This window comes from Strix uralensis, chromosome Z (genome assembly GCF_047716275.1).
Source record: "Strix uralensis isolate ZFMK-TIS-50842 chromosome Z, bStrUra1, whole genome shotgun sequence".
NCBI classification, from domain to species: Eukaryota; Metazoa; Chordata; class Aves; order Strigiformes; family Strigidae; genus Strix; species Strix uralensis.
In genome coordinates this window covers 1,611,730-1,632,986 of record NC_134012.1, presented here as the reverse complement: position 1 = coordinate 1,632,986, position 21,257 = coordinate 1,611,730, and the positions used below count along the sequence as shown (strand labels likewise).

At 37.1% G+C, this 21,257-nt stretch overlaps 1 protein-coding gene across 3 annotated transcripts in view; it reads right to left on the bottom strand.

Moving 5' to 3' along the window:
* The window catches only part of KIAA0825 (KIAA0825 ortholog), a 217,365-nt gene that overhangs the window by 180,378 nt on the left and 15,730 nt on the right, over positions 1-21,257 (bottom strand). For all 3 annotated transcript variants that reach the window (XM_074855629.1, XM_074855630.1, XM_074855631.1), the window contains one exon: positions 19,313-19,982. In XM_074855629.1, the coding sequence (XP_074711730.1) occupies positions 19,313-19,982 (670 nt within the window). The remainder of the gene's footprint in view (positions 1-19,312; positions 19,983-21,257) is intronic.

Genomic DNA, 21,257 nt, shown 5'->3' with positions numbered 1-21,257 from the left:
TGAATGATGAGGTTGAAACCCCTTCAATCAGTCAGATTTGAAACGTATCAGAAATCTATGGGCAGTGAGAACACAGTGATCCACATCAGCATAAAGTGGTGTGCAAACCTCTGTGACCAGAAGATGGTCAAGATAAAGGCATCAGAAAACAAAAAGGAAAGATGGGGCCACCATGTAATAAATATTATTCTCCTAGAATTGCTGACACCAGGGAAAGAAGGCTAAACAATCACCTTGCACTACAGCTGTAAGGCAGAGAATGCTGAAGATGGGATGCATCACACAACCCAGACCTTAAGACTTCTCTGGAAGGAGAAAACCAACCAACCAAAACCAAAATACCTATATGGTACTTGTAGAGAGCTCCACATACTGTGGGCAAACCGTTCTTAAATTTTCTTTTGCCCTCTGTTAGGCTTTGTTGTGATAAAGAAAATGTAACGTGACTTACATTTGACATGGAAGTATACCAAAGGTCAGGATGTGACAAAGATGCATGCACCATTTACACAAGCTTTTTGTTACAACACCATGGATAGGTAAAGTCACAAATCATGCTGATGTATCATGAACCTGGCTATCAACCAAAACTGATGGTAACAATGCAATAGGTATTTGAAAGGACAACTGCTGGTCCAGTAATGACTCTCAAATGCTGACCCGCACAGCTCACATACGGTTATGTGCTATTCTCCACAGCCAACAGTTTTTGAGGCTCTTGGTTCAGGGCAGTAATCTTTGAACTACACACCTGAGCTGTCCAGAACTACTGCTGCAAGGCACTGCTCCACCTCATTGTACCTACGCAGAAACCATGGGTCTTACTAAAGGGAGCACTCTCTACAGCTGCAGAAGCGTAAGTACACCAGAAACACAGACACAGACTAATTGTTATGTAAGACTGGTGCTATTTCTTGCGGGCTTGGATAACAAAAACATGTTATTGGACAGTCCAACTTTTGGAAGCAGTTAGCTTGAACCTCAACTCCACTTAGTTCCTCCACAGTAGTTCTGAAGAACTGGATGGGGGAAACCACCAGAAGTTATCTTCCTTTCACATATGGTCATTTCCATGCCCATAGTTTTATTATCTCTCAGAAATGACAATTCATTTACTTAGTGCCTGATGACCAAGTAGTGTGCACACACCTGAGTACCCAAAGCTTGACTGAAAGATCTGATATACATCCCAGACTGTTAGGTTTCAAAGTACTGATGGCAGCATTCAACTTTGAAGAGTACTGACCAGGCTGCTTGAATGAGCACATCATGGGACATTTTTTAGCAGAGGGGAATGAAAAGGCATTTCTCCTCAGACACTGATGTGACTGGACAACCACAGGACAGAAACATTGGAAAAGAACCGTGTAACAGCAAACAGTTAAGCAGCCAATGCGATGACATACAGAAAATGTGGAAACAGGTTTGTAAATCTTGTAGAAGATTGTCATGAAGAGTACAGACCTCCATACAGATGTGAAACAGACATGAGGATTCACTGCAACACACGTTCAACCAAATCGCAGTGTCATGAACCTGTCTGAAGGAAAATCACCCCTCCTCACTGAGCAGTGTATAATTACTCTGAATGGAGTGGAATTACTGAATGGATCATGATTTACGATGTCAGGTCAGAGAACTAACATAACTCATTTACCCAGGTGACATCATATGGCAAGAGAGACACTCCTCTGCGATGAAAATGGTCTAAAGCTGTTGATGTCACCCTACCCAATCCACAGAGGACCACACACAGGGTGTCTGGAAGCACATGAAGCTGATCTCAGCCAACCACAAATCAGTCAACCATGGCATTCCAGTCTAATCGCAGAACAGAAGGAAGCACGCAGCAAGTTACACGATGCAAACCAACTTCCTTCCTGAACCGCCTGCAGTCTGCTACTATCATTCCTCTGAACTTGCATTTTTCTGCATGCTTGAGTTTAATTCCTGTAGTCCTTGTAAAATGAGATAGCTGCAGCAGAATCTTTAGCTACAGGGATACATCAACCAGACCTCTGTAGTGTCTCCTAACAAAAGGACATGTCGACTTCCTGTTAAACAACCACGTAGTGAGAATAATTTCTGAAATGGGACAGAAAGGCTGATACAGTGGCTACAGAGAGGCAAAGTGGATTATACAGCCATTGTCAATGTGCTAATCAGCTGATTTTGCAAATATTGCTCTAAACAGAGGTGAGGTCTGGACCTAAACAAACACAGAGGAGTAAGAAAAGGTTCTGAGCTCCAGAACATAGCTTCAGGCTTCCTTCTGTGCAGAACAAGAATCGCAAAAATGCTGCTGTACAAAGTCACTGAGTATACAGATGACTCCTGAACTGCTCTGGAGGCTGATCTGCCAGCAGACAAATCTTAAGCCAGTATGATGAGCTATCTTTAGGCACAACAAAAAAGATCCCAGCCAAGCACAGTGTCAGGGACCACCAAAGGCTGGCTGCTCCCTGAGGGACAGAGAGTAGAGCATGATGATAAGGCCATCAGGACAGGTTCCTTGCCAGCCAGGGCCCCATTCCACAGTCCCTAAGCAAGGCACGCATGGCAGACCCAGAGATGATAGTCAGGTTTCAGCCAAGAATCCAGCTCATCAGCCAAGTTCATGTTGATGATGTAAATCTGAGGCTGAGCCAGGAAGTTAATTAGAGTAGGGATCAGGTCTGGTGAGGGTAACCAAGAGTCAGACACTGTTCAGTGATCATTAGGTAGGACCATGGTGATAAGGATGGTTCAAGCTTAAGCCAGGAAGTCTGACTCAATGGGATCCACAGCCAGTCACGGACATGCTCAGGTGGAGATGGGCATCAGGACACTTGTGATGCAGCTCAGGCAGGAACTGAGGACCCAGGCCTCAGCTGTGGTGGCGGTCCCAGACGAGGCCCATTAGTGCACTCAGGGCTTTCCTGCACAGTCCTTAAGGAGCTTCAGTTTTCAGACTAAAACCACAGAAGAACAGGTAATTTCTGGAAAACTGTCTTTCTGCTTCACCAAGGACAGCATAATTATTTTGCTAAGAGGAAAGAAGAGAAAGTACTTTAGGCTTGTAGCTATCTAGACTGTGGTTCTTTCTGGGAGTTAGGAGGAGATGAGGTGGAAAAGACAAAAAAATTGACTTGAATTAATTTGAACCTGCAATGCATTTATTTGTAGCAAGTAAATAAATCTTGATGGTTCACTACACAAAACTGGAAGGAATCAAAGGAATAAGCTTAAAACTTTCATCCTCTTAACATCCCTACCCTTAGAAAATCTGTACTCTTGACTTGCTATCACATAAAGGCAAAGGGGGGCTTAAAGAATACTTCATTTCCTCTGGCATGCTGATTTAACACCTCAACCATCAAATGTCAGGCAGCAGGAGTCTGCCATCCCAGACAAGGTGACTCTTAGAGAGATTTGCTTATAGAAGAAGCCCCAAGTAAAACTAATATTGAATGTCTATCAAACTGGGCAAGGTTTGCCAGTCTATGCTGGCACCAAGGCCGCTGATGCAGTCATACAGCATCAGAGAAACTGGGAGCACTGATCTGCAAGTTTGGCCTTTCACTTCAGCAGAATGGATGGAAGCTGAAGAAATTTTCCTAAGACCTGAAGGACACGACACACTCGTCGAAGAATGAAGCAGTCCATCTTACCAGAGACCATTTGGCTGGTTGCATCTGGAGAGAAGCATACTATTAGTCTTCAGGAGGTAGGAATGAAGACTCTGACCTAGCTGATCAACCATCCTGCTAAACTAGGGGTTGGAGACAGACCCTACCAGAACTGAAGTTCCGGTTCAGATCTCATCCAAGCCTCACGACACCAAAAAGCAGCAAACGTACAGTCCTTTCCAAAGCAGCAGGAAAGGCTCAAATGCTGGCAAGTCTAAGGATGAAATATGGCCATTGCAAATACTACTTATATACGAAGAGGCCCTGAGAGAAGGCATCAATGCCAAAAACACAGGTAATAAAAGCAGTTCATTAGGGAGAGGGAAGGCCCGGTAGTAAAAAATGTAAAACTACCCAAAACAAGTGGAACGCTCCAAGTCCCACATCCTCCGAATTAAGATAGTGTTGTGATAAACATACATCAATAATAAAGCACACATCAAGATTTATCTACTTTTTTTTATACAGCCTTTCAAAACAATCTAAGCTTCTGTTCCATCCTTGCCTATTATGCTACCTAAATACTAATTTAGTTCTCAAAATTCTCACAAAAGTGCGTTAACATCTTAACATAAAATCCATGGGTCTTACACTCTTCAACATACAGTTAATCCAGGTTCTTATGTAAATTTAGGCCAAAACAGTTCTACCATCCATACGGAAAAACTCTTCAGTTGCATTTTCGAATGTTCTAAACCCAAACGAGTTTACTCAGCTGTTGCGTAATTTAGAACAGAAGATCCACTGTAACCCAGGTTATGCTCTTCCCCTATGCTAACTTGTTGAGTCACTCAAAACCTGAAATTCTTGCAATGGTCATCCCACAATTTCTTGCTTTTCTCCCTCCTTCCTCAGACCGGAAAATCCTCCTGCAATTGGAGGAGCTATACAGAAAAGATTATGAAAGAACCTAGATAGAAAGAGGATAGGGAACATTCAGAAACAAACCTCTGCTGAAACAGTCAAGAATCAGTAACATATATAGGTTTTTGCTGTTTCACTGTATAAATGGTGACATTTAGCTAACAGTAAATATTTAGATTCAGATGCTGATAATTCAAGATGAGCACATAGTGCAAACACACCCTACAAACGCAAGCACTCTCATCATAATTTAGTGATACACTTGCGAAAAGTATTGACTAGAAAACAGCAAAAATGGAATTTGTTTTGTGCAGATGAAGTTACACACACAAATTCAGATGACCATTTATTTAGACTTTTCATAGCATTCTAAGGCTTCAGAACTTCCAAACTGCAGAGAAGCATGCTGCCTTAAATTATTTTTATACTCGTATCTTAGGCTTGAAATGCTAGACTGAAAACAATTTTAACCTAACTAGCTGGCAAACCACTCCTTCCACCAACAAACAATAAAAATGCATGACAACACTTTTCTTGGAACACAACACTACAAAGAAGTAAATGGTAATTTTACTGAAATTTTTAATATAATATTCTGAGAATAGAGAGTAATAAAAAACAGTTTTCATTTAGACTGATTATAAGAAATGTTAGTGCAAAATATATCTAATTTGAAAAATTACAAGCACCTCAAATAGGGGTGGCTAGGAAATTAAAGTCTCTATGTATCACAAACATAAGAGCATAATACTGTAAGGGTAGCTGCACTGGGTTCAGCTACAGAGTCTTTTACCTCAGTATCCTGGGCTTGGACAGTGACCAAAAGAGGAAGACTAAATAAAAATATAACGAGAAAACCATGTGCAATTTTTTTCTTCAGAGCTTACCCAGCTCTTGACAGCTTGAAGCTGGGCAGCTCCCACAGACAGATGTGGCATACATTAATAATCTGTAGTGGGTTTTTATTTCATCAATTTCTCCAGTTACACTTTCACCCCACCTAAACTTTTATCATCGATAACATTTTGTGGAAAGAAGTTCCTCTACCTACACCCTGGGTTAACAAATATATAATTTTATTTGCTTGAATATTTCACCTTCTAGCTTCACCTGATGGCAATTAGTTTTAAGAATCAGTCAACTACTAATACCTGTTTATTTTTATAATGCCTCCCTTCATTTTATAGACATCCATCATATCCTACCATCTTAATATTGTTTTCAAACTGCAGAATTGTAACTTGTTTATTTCTCCTTATATGGAAGCTGTTCTACATTTTTTATCACCTTCTTGCCCTTCTCGAAGTCTGTTCTGCTTTCTTCTACATCAACAACTAAAAAATATATGTATATAGATATAGTCCAGTGAAACATATAGTATCAATACAGTAAAAAGAGGCACACAGGGATTACTAGTGAGATCAGGGACAACTTTGCAATACTAACACTTAAACTAATAACTCATCTTCTAGTAAGATAAATCAAACACATTGTAGAGCTAATTCTACTCAATATCAACTCTAACAAAAAAATCAGCGTGTCATCCAAACGTCAAGGTTAAATTCAGTGTGGCTGCAATGTCTTGAACACTGAATCTCAGTCTTCTCTTACATATTTGTATATAAAGATCTTTTCTGCAAAAAATTCTGCACTTGGGAACTTTTAGGAATAAAAAAAGATGGTATTAAGAATTTCACTTCACCAGTGATAAAGCTGAGAAGTGCCCATATGAATTCTAAGCCAGCTAATAAGTTAATGAGAACATTTTTCAAACAACATAGAGTGAAAGACACACATTCAATAAACCATTTGATCATTACACCCGAGGTTCTCCTAAATACCTAAACTCAGTAGCAAGATATCTGCCTTTATCTTACCACTTGAAAAGATTTGCCCTCATCTCTAAAAATGGAGCAGCATGAGAAATAAGGCTGTGCTAGATCTAAATGACCTGTGTACACCTGCTAACTTGTGATTTTATGGCAAGTTTCAAAAGTGGTACTTTCCTCAAAGCTGTAGCTCTTGAAACTATTAAATAAAGTGTTTCCAATTTCCTTGGTTATAGCCTGGAAGCATTTAAAATCTTAGAAGGCATAAGAAAACATGCATATGAATGAATCCCATAACTTTAACGTAACTTTTGTGGTTTTTTCTTTTCTTTTTTTTTTTTTTAATCAGCGTGGCACCTTATCTGTTTTAAACAATGTTGGCATTCACGCTTCAAAAAACTGAATGGCTAATTCTGATCATTTCAACTCATCCAGTGATGTGACACAGTAAAGTGTGGTGCAGAAATCCCTGCATCATAGGTGAGCTGGCTGTGGATGTTCAAGAATAGCTACACTACGACAGCGTTGCTCTCAGATTAATTAGCCGTACGACTCAGCGTACAGAGCCACATGGCTAAACGGCTTCTGAGACTCACGGAGGAATCCTTGGAAAGCAACCTGATGACTGTCTTCTTCAGTGATTACAGTGGGGATTTCTCCCTCAGCAGGAACCAAGGGTTTAAAACCCTTTTAATCAATTTTACTATAAAATACCTTCCCAATACATTAAATATCATTCCCCTGCCCCCATTTATAAGGCTTAATTTCATATAAGATAGATCTACAATATTGTTCTACAAGGGACACAGGAAAGCGATGTCAGGGATTTCATCCAATAAAGCTGTGAGGAAGAAAATCGAAAAAGTGTAATACCAAACTTAAAACCTAACTACAACCTGTGTACAAATAATAAAGCCTCTTCATAAATGAAACCAACATTTTGTTAAAATCTGAAAAGAAATAGACTAATAAAGCAACAGAAACTCAGCTGCTGATAGTCACTGTGTTTAGGGATATTTCGAGGGGTAAATTTTCAAAGCAGTGCACAGGGAGTTACATACATAAATTCCATTAACAATAATGTGTTCCTCAGCTCTCAGCGATATTAACTTTTAAGTGATGCTATAACTATTATAACAATCTTGCATTTATGACAGCATTCATCTGCACACTATCTCCTAAACAGAGCTTGTATATAAACTCTATTATTCTTTCACTTGCATTTAGTAATGATATATTCAATTTTTACGGACATCTGCTCACGGTTTTCTCAAACTGCATGTTGGTGTATGTTTTTTAATGTAACTGCTAGGTTTAAATAATTAGTATTGCTGGATATAATCACTAATTTCCTCATACTGTAAGAGGCAACTTAATATTTCTGCATAGCAGATGTAATACACAATATTACAGAACTAAATTATTGCAAACAGTGCCAGCAGTTTTCTATACACAGTACTTAAGATAATTATAAAAAATCATCTTCATTACTGCATGCTAGCATTTTTTTAACAGTTTAATTTGGATAGGTTACAAGATACATTCAAATCACACAGATACAATTACTGCAAACCCAAGAAGCTATAAAATGTTCCTAACCAAATCCCTTTGACCCTGTTAATGTCTGTTCCTTGTTAATCTAAGGCAAACATTGTTTGTAGCGTGCATTTGTTATGGAATATGAAAAAAAGAAAGGAAATCCCTTAACAGTTGTTATTGATTCCAGCATTTACTGACTGAAAGTTAAGTGCCGTTTACAAAACAGAACAGATGCAGATGCTGACAAAAAGGTAAACAATTGTTGTGTGGCTTACTGCCAGATTCTAAGCCAATATATTAAACTCCAAGTGAAGCACATTCCCCCTATAGATTGCACTTATTGCCACTTCATTTCCTATGTGCTCTGTCTCTCTATTGCTGTGCCTGGCACTAAGCTATTTTCAGTTCTTTGGTGACCCCTGAGGCCTAGTGCTACCTCACGTAGCCATTAGTGAAGGGAATTGCATGTGTCTGACATGGCCTGAAACCAATTATTTGATATTTTCTTCAGAATGATGCCCAACTCTGTTGGGAATGAGCAATCATGAAATAATTTACCTCCTGATTTAATTTTTTCCTGCACAAATTAGTTGTAGCCTGAGCTAGCTATACACAGCTGCCTGTGACATATCTCTGTCTTATCAAGATTTTACTTGAAATGATGAAAAAGGGAAGGGGGGAGGAGAGTTGAATAGAATAGGTTGGGGAATCCTGCTTTAAAAAGGCATTGACAAGTTTATCAGATATACTGATCACACGTGCTCTCCGCTGATTGAAAGTGACAGACCCATAAAGAACTATCAATGCAGCAAAGGAAACCACATGGATGCAAACTGTTATCCGAGTGTTTAGGGTTTTTTAAACACCTGTCTTGCTTTGCAGCTCCCTGTTAGTTCCAGTGAAACCCAGGAATGCCAGGAGAATCTGATAAAGCAGCTTACGCAAACAGACTACACGTTGGCTTATTTTTGTCCCTTTTTAAAAAAAAACGGTCACGGATCTAAAGATAGCAAACATTTTCTTATTAGACATCACCATTAACTTGTGACTTTTGTAAGTGCTTATACTATACATCCATACTGTGCACGTGTCAAAAAAATGCAGTGAAGTAAGGGATCTCAACTTATGTATAAACATGGTAAGCATGTATAAATTTGCATATATTTAATCAAGAGAGCATGTCTGTCATAGAAAGAGATATGTCACTGCCAGCTATTAAACAACCTCAGTGAAGCCTACACTAATCTTTTGAAACAGTTTCACTATACATGAAATTTTAATCAAATCTGCTCCATAATGTCTTCACAATTAAATGAGATCAGTTTTCACCTCATCATGAAGGTTGATTCCATATCAGGTTGCTGGATGTTCGCTACCAAATGCTTAAGTTCCTTGTTGACACTGAGTGTCTAGGTCTGTCAAAATTAAATCTTTACTTGAAATCATATTCACCGACCAACTGATGAAAGGATAGACCAGTGCTGGAAACACAGGCTGGAGAGCAAGAACATCTGATCAGGCTCTGACACCAAATTTATGTAGTAATCCTGAGGAGATCATCTCACCAATCTGACTCCTTGACAGCATACAGCTACTTTACAACTCTGTTAAAAAAATTACAGAGACTTCCCCAAGCGCTCTGAGGATGAGGTGCCCTGTAATCATCTTTAATAAAACTACTTTATACCAGATACCTATCTCAGCTTGCTCTGAAACCAGAGACTCAACCTGCTCCTTAATTTAAAAAAAAAAAAATGTATTCTCTAATAAATTACAAAGACATTCTGATTATACACTGCAATTGCTGGTAGACAATGACGTTTTAAAGAATTAAAATGTAAACAAATTAATTAGTCTCTGAATTAAAACTAATTAATGATGAGTCCATTTAAGGAACTTAGCAGCTGGTATCCAATAATTTTCTGATAATTATCATAACAATGAAATAGCAGACATTCTTGAAACTTCCCTTTAATTAAAATGGTCGTAAAACTTGTAGATAGAATATATTTGCAGTTGTTTATAGCATTTATGGGATTTTTTTTTAGGTGCTATTCTATAATTGACAATTTCTCTGAAGTAGTGACTATAAGCAAACAGTCCTCTTTAGAAAACAGCAAGAATCATCCTGTGACAAAATGCTACTCTTTGTAGTATTTCTCAGTAGAACTGAAACCATATTCCGGCCTTACCAATGACAGACACTGGTTCCACACACGTTTTTTGAATTTTCTGGCCTACACTGTGGGCTGAGGGAGTCATCGCATTCCCTGAAGTCTTCACACACATGCACAGAAAACACCAGAGTGTTTGAAGAAAGCATAAAAACTGAGGAAGCCTGTAGCAAACTGGAGATAGCACCTATTCTGAAACAGAGGAGTCCTTGAAAAACTCTGAGAAGTTGATCTTCTTCAGTCTTTTCTAAAAAAGAAATTAAGTACTGCCAGGTCTGTCAAACTTTCTCATGAATTCTAACTTTGATAGGACTTGCATATATTTCCCTGGAGACCATTTTAAAACACTTGGCTGATAAAATAAAATTGTAATTTATATTTGAAAACATGGTAATTAACATATTTATTTTAATCTGATTTCAATTTCTTTAATGTCTGCAAATACAAAAATGTCTGCTAGCTTCATTTCTACCCTCTGCATTTACATTCACAGTGGAATGGTTGGGTGTCTCACAGATTGGTTCATTACACCAGACCCACTCTATTAAAATTAGATTGTTAGGAACTTTCAACCAATCAGGAATTTCTATCAAGTGTTCATCATTCCTTTGTGCAGTCTACGCATGATATTATGTATTTCCCTAAATAATAGATTAAAGTGCCTCTGTCACTTTTGCTTCTCTTACTCCTTGGAATTTCCAAGATATAACAGTGACAGCTTTTGTTCTAATAAGAGAAAACACTCAAAAAATTACTTACAAAGCTGGAGTCAATACTCATACTTCTGCTTCGTATCTCTTTATATTTCAAAACCCTAGTTAGGCAAAGTCACCACAAAGTTCTCATGATTACTTTTACAAGGAATATAAAAACCAGAAGCCTAGGCATACAGAAAAAAAAAAGGCAGACTATCATTTCAGAACTTCTAGAGAAATAAGTTTGGAAATTCATAACGTTTTAACAAATATTTTGTAGAAAGGCTAGAATACAAATGAAGGATTAATCATACATCAGCATAGATGTCCACATATAGGTTCCTACTCACTGAGATGAGACTACGCTCTTAAAACACCACTTTATAGATGAGCTGATAGTACTCTGTTACAGAACACGTAATTGCTGTGTTACAGCAATGTAACTGTATGTGCTGGACTTTCTTAGCACATGAACAGCAAATCAGTGCACTGTCCCTTGTACCTAAATACAAAGATTTGGATCTTAGCCAGAGGCTGATCATTACATGAAGCTACTGAGGAAAACGAAGCTCTTCTTGAAAGTCTGAGAAAAGTAACTGATCCAATTCCAGACAGTCCACAACGTTCAGGGGTACTAAAAATCTCCAGAGCACTAGCTGCTAAATTTCTAACTAAGTTGGACTGGGTTATAACCACCATCATTCTCTCTAGGTCAGACAGACAGGAATATCTTCACCACCTTGCTATATCTGGCAAATGTAGTGAAAGGTGTTACAAAATGACTGAAAGCTTTATTTTTTCAAAAACAGTAGATACAGCAGCCCCTTCATTGAAGATGGAGGGCTTCTGAAAATCTCTAAGCCTACAGCACAGTGAATGGGAGACTCATGTCTAATTTAGCATGTAACATCCATCTTGCGGATGTGACACACCCCCAATTTAAACACATGTAATTTTTTGCAAAACAAAATATTGTGACTAAAATAATTCTGCCTTTTTAAAGTTAAATTTGCTCTCTGAATACACATTTTGTGACAGAAGTTCTCTGTCTTGACAAAAATCACAGTCAGGACCATCTAATTAACTTGTGATTATATGATGGTAGATGCATATATTCAAAAGACTCCTGTAAGAACTTTCTTTTCAATCAAAACTGTAGAAACCTCTTTAAAAGACATTTTTGAAGTCTTCTCTTATCTGCCATAGTTCTACACACTTTTCTTCACACAGGCCTATATTCTGAAGTCAAAGAGACCCTAGCTTAGTAATTCTCTCTTAGATTTTGTCACTTTTTATTATTAAACAGAATACTACAGTACATAAATCTCAAATTGACCTCTCACCACTCACAAAGTATCAGACTGGAGAGTAAATCACTTTCATCTTTTAAACTTGAGAGGAGAATGCAATAATTAGAGGGCATAGTGAGTTAAACGCTCTCTTCATGCTGAGGAATAACATGCAGGTGTGCTCAGAGAGCAAAAGGAAGATAATTAGCTGGTGTTTGCTAATTGTGGACATTTTTAAAGTGAAAAAAAGGAACTATGCCCCTTTCAACCTCTACAGAATTCAGAAAACAGATTTGAGTTCCTGTTGGAAAAGATGAAGTGGAAGAACTTCATTAAGACACAGCAGTCTAAAAAAATATAACCCAAAAGAGCATCAAGAATTTAATGTTTAAAAATATATAAATGATTTGAAAAGCAAAGTTAGTGTTTACATATCTTATTAAATAAACAACATGATAATAAAATTCTGGAATAGGGATCTTTTCAATATGACAAAGAGTCAATAATGAGATTTCACTGCCCGTCTTCATATATGGGCTTAATAATTTCAAGCAACTGCTCTAAAAAGAAGGAAGGTGTTCGGGCATGCTACCAGCTTTGAAATTCTGTCAGTTCAATTGACATTTCAGTAACTTAGATACCGTTATCTTACCCCCTACTATAAGCTTAAAAAGTAACAAGCTTAATGCTTTTGTAATCTTTACGAAAATGTCATTCTCCCACTAGAAACACATTTGTGGTCCTAGGGTATTATGTTCATATGGCCTTTAAAAGAGTTCCTCTTTTTTATTAAAACTTCAACTCTGTATGTTCGAACAGATGGTTTTATTTTCTCCTCAGTACTACTCATATTTCCATTTAATATAATTGTGCAGTAGAAATCAAATACAATACTTGCAAGGATAAGAAATAAATAATATGTGACAAAGAGGCTATGAAACACATTATTTCCTATATTAAACGCAAAGACATTTATTTTGTTTCCCCTGAGTAATAGGATCTTGTTTTGGCTGTCAAAATTTTATAGGCTTCCAAAGGAACAAAGACAACTGCAGAAATCTGCATCATATCTGTATGTCCACTGGTTTTCAGTTTTAACCTCCTATTATAAATTCCCACCAAGACTGTTTGCTCTGCTGTTTTAAATAGGTGTCAATTAAACCTATAGAAAATCTCCATATTGATTGGCTCATAATACAAAATTAGGAATCTCTGCTATTTATAAAGTAAAAAAATCTAATGACATCTGCATTTTTACTCAACCCATATGTAGCACCCACGTCATTTTCGCTGATGTCCTCATGATTTCTGTGCAGGTTATATATGCATATGAGAGAACTGCTATGGTTTTACCCGATACATGTTACTTCCTCATCTTTCACGGATGGAAACTGTAGGATTTTTGGTTCCACCCGTGTCAGATATGAAGAAGATTGTGCTGTGCATAACCATGTGCAGAGCAGCTCAAAGCAGCCATTTGCTGCAAAGCCCATTTGCATACAGGTACCACTCTTTCCAACAACTGCTCTATTCCTTGTCTTTCACAGGCCCCTAAAGCCCTGTTCTTATAAACGCTGTTACCAGGCGCTCTGCAGAGAGACAGAGCGAGCAGAAATAGAAGAGAGAAGGAGATGCCAAGCAGGAAGAAATATAATGGAAGCACATCAGCTAGTGCTGTCGTGCAGGAACAGAAACAAAACCAGCATGTCCATCAGAAGGGAAGAGCAGGTTATTCTGGGCCTGCCGGAGCAAGAAAAAAGAGAAGAAGGACGTGTAAGGAAGCAAGGAGGGTGAAGTTCAAGTTTCTGTTCTCATTCCTTTATTTGTGTCTTTATAATGTCTGAAAGTCATTACAATAGACATGTAGGTCTTGAAGTATTTCAAAGCTTACATTAATGAAAAAACAAACTTTCAATAAACATCCATAATTAAGTTTTAAAATTTTATATTTCTAAAACATTTGGCCCTTAGCAACACATTATCGATCTAACTGAAAACTTGCTTGTATTAATGCAAGGATCTGGGCAATATAATGAACTGCTGAGGCAGGAAGTGATACTGGATATTATAATCTGTAATCCATATGGGCTACTTTACACTAACGTGCCTTACCAGCACTTCAGAAAGACGTAACAGGACTTTCCAGGGCTTTCTAGTAGTAAGACAAGTGACTGAGACACTTTCTCCCTTCTTCCCAATACTTCTAAAAAGCCAGATTTCAACAATGGACTACAGATAAAAAAACATAATGGAAGAGCAATTGTAACTACAACATAAATATTGCAAATTATCTGCTACACATTGCAATCTGGACAGAAAGCTCAAAAAAGGTGCAAAGACATAAATATTAATTACATGAAACCAAGCCTGGAATTCTTTAATTTCCAGGTATAAATGGGAGAATAAATTATACTAAAGTTATTGAGTCCTAATTATTCCCAGACATGAATAACTGTTTTTTTCATCACGCAGTCACTAAACCAGCAGGTATCAATGCTATTTTAAGCATATTTTTGATAGATAAGATGAAGATCATAGAAGATTGGTTGCAGGCAATAATCGTGGCTCAAGAGATCACAAACTGACTGAATTTAAATTAAATGGAAGGATAAAAGCAGTCCGAAACTAAGGTTCTTTATTTCAAAGGGAGGAAATTATAAACTAGGGGAAATAAAGCCATGTGCACATGAATGCAGAGGAGAAATCAAATTTAAGTCAAATGTGCAAAAACCAAAACTTGTATTTCAAGTTAGCTGGACAGCAAATTGGTGGGAATACGACCTCAAAATAGATTTTCCTTACCACGTACTTTCATTTAATGTTCAAAAGTTACCTTCATCTCAACAAGTTACTCCAAAGCTTGTTTCTCTTCTTGCCCTCAACTCCGCTGCACAAATGCAGCTCCTCTAAATACTAAGTCCTTCTATTCAAGTTTAGATATATGCCATATTCACATTAGGTGTTCCATGAACACAATATCTTCCTTAGGAACCCATGAATATTTAAAGATAATAAATTAAAAGTATCATAATTTAAATCTCAGTTTGCATTTGAATATATCTTTAGAATAGAATGGAAGTTGGTCATATTCTGAAGAAAGAAAAGAGAAACGAAGCCTTCTGGACATGTAAGTAAGAGGATGGTATACTGGGGTAAAAGTGTGAAATATTAATATTAAAATACATCAGTGAAGGTGATTTAATTACTTTGTAGCTAAAAATGTACTTGGTCAAATCTGCATCACTTCAGTTTACATTCACTCTGCAATAATATTTTCCTAAAAATAATTAACTACTGATTTTGATGAACACACTGTCTATTGCCTCAGATTTTAAAAACAAATTTCATTTAAGATTTTTAAAGTTATTAATTATATAAATATACTAAAAATATATTTTATTGGCAAATGCCATTAGATTTGAGAACCTATTTAAGGGTCTCTGGCAAGTCTGTGACTAAATGAAAGTATTAAGCCAATGAATTTGAATATGTCACAAAAACCAAAACTCAAAGCTCTAATCTCTATTTAGTTTTAACCATAGGAAATTAAAAAATAGGCCAATTAGTCTACACATGTCTTTACACTCTTGCTCTCTATATATAAAATTATATCAATAAAACCAAAGAAAACCTTTCACTGATACATAAAATGTGTATAATTTCAGGGCTTTTAAGTTTCTTTGGCTGATGTCTTATCACTTATAAGAGTAGCTGTTTCTTCATCTAAAAGAGATGAAGGATTAAGATAGACTAGTAATGCCCGATTAAACTAGCTTAACATTTTAGTAAACAAAGGAAAAAAGGTTCAAAAGGTATAGGTACAATCCACATTTAATAGACTTACTGCAAATAATTTCTGAGAAATATCACACTGGAAATTGAAGCAAAAAATCGTAAGAGATAAACTGAAAACCAGCTGTCTGGATCAAGTTATAACATAAAACCACCTGCCTCCACTAGAGCTGGCAATCAAAGATGCCAAATTCCAAAGAATTTGCCTCTTTTCACACACCATTTTGCCAGCTTCTCTCTCAAACCATGCTCATCCTCAATCCCGATAAACGGATACAATTTCATTACAGTATTTGACAAATAACTGTTCTAAAACAGTACGAAAACAAAAATGTTAATTCCTTATTTCACAAATAGATTGTTACATATGAAATATTTTAAAGATTTATAACTCTGTTAAAGCTTGTTATAGAGTACCTATATTTTCCTGACAGAAGTAGGTCATCTATGTAAAGTTTTCTGAGGTTCTAGCATTGTTTCATTATTTTCTGTGATTTTCTCCTCTCCTATCTAGTAGGATCGATTACAGCAGCTCTTACAAAATAAAAGTAACAAAACCAACCAAACAAACAGAACCAACAAACAAGCAAGCAAACCAAAACCCAGATTTCCCTGAGGGTGGACTAAGTAAACACAAACACTTTTTTTCACCTCTGGAATAACAATCCCAATTGAATGCCCTAGATTAAATTATTTTGCTGTTATGAAACGTGCTGGTTTGGTGCTGGTTTGGTGGTTCCCGGAGGGCAGAGGCAACACACATCAAAAAATAAGAAACACATTGGTATAACTGTCTTTCAGCTAAGAAAAAAAAATCTCCTTCTTCTTCTCCCCTTCCCTCTGTACTCCAGCATGGGTTTTTTTGATACTCAGCAAACTGGGTATCACTGTCAAGGCTACTAATTAAAGCTGTCTTTTAACTTAAGCTATGTATAAATACAGACTTCCACTCTCAATTGTGGGAGGGCAGCAAAGGTATCAGAATTTAATAAAAGTTCCAAGCAGGAAAAGCCACTTGACACTAAGAACTTGCCTACCATTATAAACCTCCCAAAATAGCTATTCTGTAGAATTTTTTCCAGAGTAGTTATTTCAGTGTGAACTGCTTTGTGAACACTTTAATTTCAAAGGAAAAGTGCATTTTTCTGACTGAGTGTGGTACAAATGTGGTATATTCAAATATTTAGTAGACAGAGGTCTCTTTCCAGAAAAGACTCTTTACATATGAGCTCACATACAATAAACTATTCAATAATAATGGTTTTGGTAACGATACAAGTATAAATTTTGCTTGAGTTGATTAATAATACCAAATAATAGGCTATGAAGTGTCCGCAAAATGAAAAAAAAATCCTATGTAATTTCAAAATGCTGACCCCCTATTTTGCTTTAACCTGCTGACTTCACCGTTGTCACTTTATTGTTTGGCTGCCTGCAGTCTAAAACCACAGATCATCTAGAACAGTCTGATTCTGCAGAAAACTAGTAAGAGAGACTGCAGGCAAATCAATGCTTGCCTCCCATACCAACCTCTTGAAGTAAAAGAATATGAAGTACTATACAGTGAAGAGATGAAGACATGAGCATGACAGCCACTGTGAAGAAAGTAATTCTGAGGATTAAATGAGATTAACAAGCACCACTTCTAAACACATTTTATGAGTGCTAAGGGGACAGCTGCTGTGCCTGCAAATCTAACCTTTAATATATTTTGAATAAAAATAAGTCTTCTGTGGGATTCATGAAATACAGAGTTTGGGGTTTTTTTGCAAAAATTAATTGCAGTAAATGTTTTAGGAGTTGCAAGCAGATCCCAATACTTACTTTGCATATTTTCAACTTCCTCTGTTCTTTAGAATATACAATAGAACTGTGCACTGCAAATCTGTCCTGATAGATGTGCTGGCACGAAAATATCTAAAGACACATCTTGTGGCAAAGAAAATTTAAGCAGAGGAATTACTATCTTAATAGATTGAAGGATTATTCTCTTCCTTCTTCTAATATCGGAGCAGTTAATGTGTGGGGTTTTTAGAGCGTCACCCTTATGGTCACTTTAATCTCCATGTTTTAGATGTAAAACGGAGTTGACTGAACTTCCCCATCTTTGTGTGCTATTTTGAGACTGAAAGGAAAATTAAGTTACAATTTTCCAGTTCCCTACCAGTCATCTTTAGTCAGTGAATCCTTTCACTGACTCCCATCTCACTATGTAACTCAGATACATTTCTTGTCATTTCATAAGTCAACATTACTCTGACATCACTTCTTGTTCCCCACAAACACTCCATCCCACTAATATATCAGCTTTATGTTGAACTTCTCATACTCTCACATTATTTGTCTGTGTGCCTTTTCCCTTACCTTATCTTTCCTATGTTCCACATATTCCTCCATATTTCAGCTCCTGTTGAAAAATTATTTCTGCATTTCTTCCAGTGGAATTTCTAGTTGACTTACATTAACATGTGTATTGATTTTAAAACTCACAAGAGTATAATTTTCATCTCTGTAGACCTGGCAAATCATCAACTCACTCATCCTTTGTGTAAGTTGTACAACCCAAAGATCCATCTTCTGTTTCTGTATTTTTCATGATTCTAAACTTTTAATATTTTCTGTCTGCAAACTACTTTTCACCTCTACGGAAGGCTATGTTTTAAACAAACAGCTCTTGCACAGAGGAGTGCTCAAAACTCTGCACTGAAAAAGCAATTACATACAATCATGCAATTATGTTATGAACGTTTCCATTCTGTATGATTTTTTCCTAAAGCTCTGATTCCTCCCTTTGGAAATCAGTATGTCAGACTCACCAACTGTAAAAAGAAAGCTCAGAAAATACCACCTCAATAACAAATGCCTTTCCTGACTTAAGTTCCTTAGAACAAAAAGAAATGACTAGGTAGTATTAACTAACTTACCGTACTTTCACAAGACTAGGAAACCAAAATGTTTTGTTTGTTTGTTTGTTTTTTGAATTAGAATCTGGTAAGTAATCTTCTGGGTCAGCTCTGATGTATGAATCTGTGTCTATATCATGGTCACATTATTGTATGGACTTTCCTATAATCTCCTTTAAACTTCTGACAATTTGAAGAAGTGGGGTAAAAGACTGAAGAGTTTGTGGGGTTTTAAATCTGGATTAAACAGTTCCTATTCTATTGTAATTTCAGCATTTGGAATAAATTAGACTTAAAAAAGACTATGACATGACAATGTTGTCCAGTGAATTATGATGGGATTTCTATACACATAAGATACTCTCCCTTACTATAAATCTTTTTCATCACAATTCTGAGAGTCCATAATTCAACTGCAGTAACATGGTTAAAACATAAAGCTGTAATTAACAATCTCAGGCCTCTCTCTTCATAGGAAATAATCAAGTATACTGAAAAAAAAAGGTAGTATAATTAAAATAATATCTAACTAAAATGAACATAAAATAAGGCTACTAACCCACAGCATGAACTGTTCCTCTGTGCTTCTTTGAAATCTTGTTTGCCTTAACCATATGTAGAGCATTTTCTTTGAACTGCAGCTCACAAAGTCTTTCAAGAAGAACTGTCATTTCTTCAGTGATGGTGTCCAGGTAAGTTTCATTAATAAACTTCAATGATGAAGAAGGATCAATAGTTCCACTTAGTACATACAAATCTTCTTTTATCATTGAGCACAATGTGGGTACAGAACTTTGGTAACCATGAACCACCTTATCAAAATTTGTTTCGCCACAACTAGACAAAATACAGTTCTGTAGAAGATCGCTAACAAGTTTATTCTGCATACTTTGATATTTCGTTAAAACTTCTGATTCAGGATAAAGAAAAAAAAGTTGCTGTATGCACTGAGTTTTAAACTCCACTTGCTGTTTTAAAGCATTAGTATTTGTTTCTTCTTGACTCTGCAGTCTATTTACTAAAAAGCGTCGAAGATGCAATCTCACATCATCCCAGAGCGATTTCACATCCATAGTTGAGTCATCCTCAATGGCATGAAGGGAAGACGTTAACTCAAAAGACGTCCCGCTTGGAGTACAGGGAAATGAGACACCACACTGACTAGCGAGATCCAGAAGGAAGTGAAGTATCATTTCTTCTTGATTTTGCTCATTCTTCAGCAAGCTTTGCTAACAAAGGTAAATCAGACAGTATTTTAGAAATGTTTTGTTAATATTGGTTCATAAAATGAACAGCTTCATGCTAAAGTACCAAATGTTTCCATTGCTAATTATCTTACCAGCAAATAAGAGACTCAAAGAAACTGCTATATAACTAACAGAAAGAGCAAAGCCTCTTTTCCCATGGATTTATGAGCCAATCCATCTCCTTGTCTACCTACTCCAATAACTCACATTCCTCTTCCTGTCCTTCTTATATCCTCAAACTTTTTTCTCAATCAGTTCTAACCCACAATTCAAAGGAAGGCTTTGGAAAGCTCACTAGGTAAGCCTTGGCAGCCTGCTTGTTGTGGTCAACACACACATCTTTGAAAGAAAATGGTATGAAAAATTACTCAAGATTTACACAGATAATGACAGGTTTTGCTCATAAAACCAAGACAGGAATTTATGAAATGAAACATTGTTGCTTCCTATGTTCTGGCTCCACAGACAACCATAAAAAAGCCATTGTAAGGATAAAACAATCTTCCCAGGACCCCTTAAAGAAAATTGAAAACTTTCTAAGAATTGAACAGGCTTAAATCACACTGGGCAGAAGAAGCAGCAGCTGTGTATCCTGTCAAACCAAAAAGCAGATACATTAACAATATAGCAGCCTCTAAATACATCTCAGCTACAAGGGTTGGAGAAGAAGGAGGAAGCCAGTTAATAAAGGAGGTGAAACCACACGGATGCATGTGCTGTTCCTACTTCATCTGGGCCTGAAGAGCTCCCTCTTGGTCCACGGACAGGATCTCTGACCTTAGACCTGCTTCAGGTTCAAGAGGCCATGCAGAAAGTAGCAGCTCCTCTTGCCACAGCTCAGTGCTTTCTACTCGGCCCAGAATGACACAAATTTAAACAGTACTCTGCAGCTTTCCTTAATATGTGTGAGATGAATCATTTGCATGAAAAAGGCATGTCCAATACATGAGTAGAAGACAACGCCAAACTCCCATGGTCACTTGACACCAAAATCTCCTTCCTCTCTCAGAAAAAAAAAACAACTTGTCTGGTATAAACCCATTTCCCACATCCTCAACATCCTTCCTACTGCAGGTCAGCTTTGGCTGCAGTCCTAGGCCCATCAACTTTGTATTTGTAAAGTCCTGCTCTCAATCCCTGAGCTGCACTAGAGCTGACTACAGATTTCCCCACCACAGTCACAAGAAAACTGAAATTGGTGGTATTCTTGATTTTCTGGGTTTCAGGAACCAAGTAGGCAAGCCTTAGCTGAATCAG